General features: G+C 66.7%; 1 protein-coding gene across 2 annotated transcripts; it reads left to right on the forward strand.

The window, feature by feature from the left end:
• The first annotated feature begins 9 nt into the window (after positions 1-9).
• Positions 10-4,605, forward strand: CDK5 (cyclin dependent kinase 5). 2 transcript variants are annotated; one of them, XM_071560867.1, is made up of 12 exons: positions 10-128; positions 222-310; positions 381-448; positions 866-926; positions 1,010-1,066; positions 1,148-1,243; positions 2,855-2,929; positions 3,005-3,101; positions 3,166-3,235; positions 3,592-3,652; positions 3,719-3,799; positions 4,022-4,605. In XM_071560867.1, the coding sequence occupies exons 1-12, from the start codon at positions 92-94 to the stop codon at positions 4,106-4,108; spliced, it is 879 nt and encodes a 292-aa protein (XP_071416968.1). In that variant the 5' UTR covers positions 10-91; the 3' UTR covers positions 4,109-4,605. The 2 variants fall into 2 exon arrangements, with proteins under 2 accessions (XP_071416968.1, XP_071416969.1); XM_071560868.1 differs by lacking the exon at positions 2,855-2,929.
• Positions 4,606-4,761: the final 156 nt, after the last annotated feature.

Consider the following 4,761-nt stretch of genomic DNA (forward strand, 5'->3'; position numbering starts at 1 on the left):
GGCGGGGCCGGGGCGGCGCGCGGGGGCTGCCGGGACGGCGGCGGGGCCGGGACCGGGACCGGGGTCGGGGCCGGGCCGCGATCGCGGCGCGATGCAGAAATATGAGAAGCTGGAGAAGATCGGGGAAGGTGCGGCTGGGCCTGGCCGTGCCGTGCCGTGCCAGGGGGCTGTGGGGGCCGGTACCGGAGCCCACGCCGTGACGCCCTCCCCGCGCCCCGCAGGCACCTACGGGACCGTGTTCAAGGCCAAGAACCGGGAGACGCACGAGATCGTGGCGCTGAAGCGGGTGCGGCTGGACGACGACGATGAGGTGAGGCGGGGCCGGGCCCCCCCGGGCCCCCCGGGCGCCCCCGGCCCGCCCAACCCGCCGTGTCCCGCAGGGGGTGCCGAGCTCGGCGCTGCGCGAGATCTGCCTGCTCAAGGAGCTCAAGCACAAGAACATCGTCAGGTACCGGCGCGGCCGCTCCAGGACGGGCGGCGGGGCCGGGCTGCTCCCGGGCCGGGGGGGGCTGTGGCACCGGAGGGGGGGCTCAGGGACCCCTACCCGGGGGGTGGGGGGGGGCTCAGGAACTCCTGCTGGGGGGGGGGGGGGGCTCAGGGACTCCTGCCCGGGGGGGCTCAGGGACCCCTGCCCGGGGGGGCTCAGGGACTCCTGCCCGGGGGGGCTCAGGAACTCCTGCTAGGGGGGGGGGCTCAGGGACCCCTGCCCGGGGGGGCTCAGGAACTCCTGCTGGGGGGGGGGGGGGGGGCTCAGGGACCCCTGCCCGGGGGGGCTCAGGGACCCCTGCCCGGGGGGGCTCAGGGACCCCTGCCCGGCGCCACGGGCTGGGCAGGGCCCGGGGGGCTCAGGGACCACCCCCCACAGGCTCCACGACGTCCTGCACAGCGACAAGAAGCTGACCCTTGTCTTTGAGTTCTGTGACCAGGTGAGCGCCGGGGGCACGGGGGGTCCCTGGGGGTCCCCACTCCCAGCCCCCCTCAGTGCAGCCCCCTCTTGCTCCCCCCCCAGGACCTGAAGAAATACTTTGACAGCTGCAATGGGGACCTAGACCCTGAGATTGTCAAGGTGGGTCTGGGGGTCCCCAGGAGCTTGGCCCCACAGGGAGCTCTGGTGTCGAGCTGACAGACCTCCATGTGTCCCCCACAGTCCTTCATGTACCAGCTCCTGAAGGGCCTCGCGTTCTGCCACAGCCGCAACGTCCTGCACCGGGACCTGAAACCCCAGAACCTGCTCATCAACAGGGTGGGTACAGGGGGCACACCGAGGGGCACGGGGGGACCTGAAACCCCAGAACCTGCTCACCAACAGGGTGGGTACAGGGGGCACACCGAGGGGCACGGGGGGACCTGAAACCCCAGAACCTGCTCACCAACAGGGTGGGTACAGGGGGCACACCGAGGGGCACGGGGGGACCTGAAACCCCAGAACCTGCTCATCAACAGGGTGGGTACAGGGGGCACACCGAGGGGCACGGGGGGACCTGAAACCCCAGAACCTGCTCATCAACAGGGTGGGTACAGGGGGCACACCGAGGGGCACGGGGGGACCTGAAAGCCCAGAACCTGCTCATCACCGGGGAGGGCACAGAGGGGGCAGACCCGGGAGTGGGGTGCTGTGTTGGGTGAGTCACACCTGGGAGGTGGGGGCTGTCTGTCTGTCTGTCAGTTGTCACACCTGGGGGCTGTCAGTCTCTCTGGGGGGGGGGACCACATCTGGGAGCTGGGGGCTGTCTGTCTGTCGGTTGGTTGTCACACCTGGGGGCTGTCCATCTGACTGTCAGTTGTCACACCTGGGGGCTGTCTGTCTGTCTGTCTGTCTGTCTGTCAGTTGTCACACCTGGGGGCTGTCTGTCTGTCTGTCAGTTGTCACACCTGGGGGCTGGCTGTCTGTCTGTCTGTCAGTTGTCACACCTGGGGGCTGTCTGTCTGTCTGTCTGTTGGTTATCACACCTGGGGGCTGTCTGTCTGTCTGTCGGTTGGTTGTCACACCTGGGGGCTGTCCATCTGACTGTCAGTTGTCACACCTGGGGGCTGTCTGTCTGTCTGTCTGTCTGTCAGTTGTCACACCTGGGGGCTGTCTGTCTGTCTGTCTGTCGGTTGTCACACCTGGGGGCTGTCTGTCTGACTGTCAGTTGTCACACCTGGGGGCTGTCTGTCTGTCTGTCTGTCTGTCAGTTGTCACACCTGGGGGCTGTCTGTCTGTCTGTCTGTCGGTTGTCACACCTGGGGGCTGTCTGTCTGTCTGTCAGTTGTCACACCTGGGGGCTGTCTGTCTGTCTGTCTGTCAGTTGTCACACCTGGGGGCTGTCTGTCTGTCTGTCAGTTGTCACACCTGGGGGCTGTCTGTCTGTCTGTCTGTCGGTTGTCACACCTGGGGGCTGTCTGTCTGTCTGTCAGTTGTCACACCTGGGGGCTGTCTGTCTGTCTGTCTGTCAGTTGTCACACCTGGGGGCTGTCTGTCTGTCTGTCAGTTGTCACACCTGGGGGCTGTCTGTCTGTCTGTCTGTCAGTTGTCACACCTGGGGGCTGTCAGTCTCTCTGGGGGGGGACCACATCTGGGAGCTGGGGGCTGTCTGTCTGTTGGTTGTCACACCTGGGGGCTGTCTGTCTGTTTGTCATGTGGGGAGAACCACAGCTGGGAGCTGTCCATCTGTCCCTCTGGGGGTTCACATCTGGGGTCAGTCCAACTGTGACTGCAGCTCCATCTCTCCTGTGTTTCTGGTGATGGGAAAGACTGATGGGGCCGGAGCAGCGGCCACCGCCAGCCCCGGGGTGGGTGGGGTACCAGAACAACCCCCCCGGGGTATGGGGGCACAGGTGGGGCCCCCCACACTGACTGCACCTGTCCCCCCAGAATGGGGAGCTCAAACTGGCAGATTTTGGGCTGGCCCGGGCCTTCGGCATCCCCGTGCGCTGCTACTCGGCTGAGGTGAGGGGCTCGGGGTCCTGCCTGCCCTGTGCTCTGAGTGTCCCTGTCCCTGTCTGAGGGTCCTGTCCCTCCCAGGTGGTCACTCTCTGGTACCGGCCCCCCGACGTTCTCTTTGGTGCCAAACTCTACTCCACCTCCATCGACATGTGGTCAGCCGGGTGCATCTTTGCAGGTGCGCTGGGGGGCCGGGGCCGGGGGGGCCGGGGGGCTCCGGCACTCACCCCCTGTCTCCCCAGAGCTGGCCAATGCGGGGCGGCCCCTCTTCCCAGGGAATGACGTGGATGACCAGCTGAAGAGGATCTTCCGATATCCTTGGGAAAGGGAGAACAAGGAGGTCCAGCACAGGGGATCCCCTTGGAATAGGGAATCCTGCTTTGGAATGGGCGTCCCAATGGGGAATGGGGAACCTCCTGGGAATGTGGAGCCCTGCAGAACGGGGACTCATGGGAATAAGAAACCCAAGGAATGGGGACCCCTGGGAATGAGGAACCCCCAGGAACAGGGAGCCCCCCGGAATGTGGACCCCTGGGAATGGAGAACCTGGTGAATGGGAAGCCCTGTGGTAATGGAGACCCCTGGGCATGGGGACCCCCCTCGGCTGGGCAGGGGACTGGGGGAGTCGGGTGCCAGGTGCCCCCGTGGTGGCCCTTGACCATCCCCACGCTGCTGGGGACCCCCACGGAGGAGCAGTGGCCAGCTATGGCCAAGCTGCCGGACTACAAGGTGAGTGGGGGGCCGGGGGGGCTGGAGGAAGTGCTGGGGGGCCGTGGGTCACCTGTGTGTCCCCAGCCCTACCCCATGTACCCGGCTACCACCTCCCTGGTCAACGTGGTGCCCAAGCTGAACGCAACTGGCCGGGACCTGCTGCAGGTAAGACCCCACCCATGCCCCCCTCCAACCTGTGCACCCCCTGACCTGTGTCTCTCTCCTACCTGTCCACCTGCCCACGCCACAGGGGCTCTGGCTCCCAGGGATTGTTGCCCTCTTGCCTTGCAGCCCCCTGCCCGTTTGAGACAGGCAGTGGGATGGGAGGGCTGTGGGATGGGGAGGGGTCTGTGTTCTCCCCCCTCAACCCTCCTGTGCTCCCTCCAGAACCTGCTCAAGTGCAACCCGGTGCAGCGGATCTCGGCAGAGGAGGCCCTGCAGCACCCCTACTTCACCGACTTCTGTCCCCCCTAGGGCCCCCAACCTCCTGTGGGCCACCCCTAAGGGGGGGTAGCCCCCAGGCCCTCTCAGCCAGGTGCCAGCCTGTGCCAGCCCCCCAAACCACAGCCCTCCCCCCCGGTATTTATTAGGTCCTGCCCCAGCTGCGGGAGGCTGGCACAGTCCCCCTGGAACCCCTAGGCCTGGAGGGGGCTGAGGGGACTCAGACTCCCCTGCGTGTACAGGACCCGCCCTGGGGGCAAGGGACCCTTCCAGGGCATGAGACCCCCCAGGACATGGGGCCACAGTGCTGGTGGAGGGACAGAACCCTCTGGGACCAGGCATGGGGACCCTGGGGGGGTGGGACCCCCCACCCCCCTCTGTCCCTGCTCCACGCCAGCCCCTTCCCTGCCGAGGGGGAGTTCTGGGTGCAGCCCCCCTGTGGGGGGCAGGGGAGGACCCCATTTCTTTTCTAGGGCGCCGCTGTACATGAACGATGTGCATTTGGTACCCCATAAAGAGCTTCCCCCCCCGCCCTGTGCCGCCTTCTCCTTCCTGGGGTGTCAGGGACTCGCCCCCCACCACATGATAGACAAGCCCCACAGCACCCCCAGCCCACCCCCGTGAGCCCCCAGCGCTGCCCTGTCCTTGCTGGAGCAGCCGTGTCCCCCCAGCAGCCCGGAGCCGGG

Source organism: Pithys albifrons, chromosome 7 (assembly GCF_047495875.1).
Source record: "Pithys albifrons albifrons isolate INPA30051 chromosome 7, PitAlb_v1, whole genome shotgun sequence".
NCBI lineage: Eukaryota > Metazoa > Chordata > Aves > Passeriformes > Thamnophilidae > Pithys > Pithys albifrons.

What these genes read in the sequence shown, in the direction of transcription:
- CDK5 (XM_071560867.1), top strand. Translation starts at nt 92, where the DNA reads ATGCAGAAATATGAGAAGCTGGAGAAGATCGGGGAAG. An exon ending in AAGCACAAGAACATCGTCAG is followed by an intron (nt 449 to 865) that starts GTACCGGCGCGG and finishes CACCCCCCACAG; the next exon opens with GCTCCACGACGTCCTGCACA. An exon ending in CCAAGCTGCCGGACTACAAG is followed by an intron (nt 3,653 to 3,718) that starts GTGAGTGGGGGG and finishes GTGTGTCCCCAG; the next exon opens with CCCTACCCCATGTACCCGGC.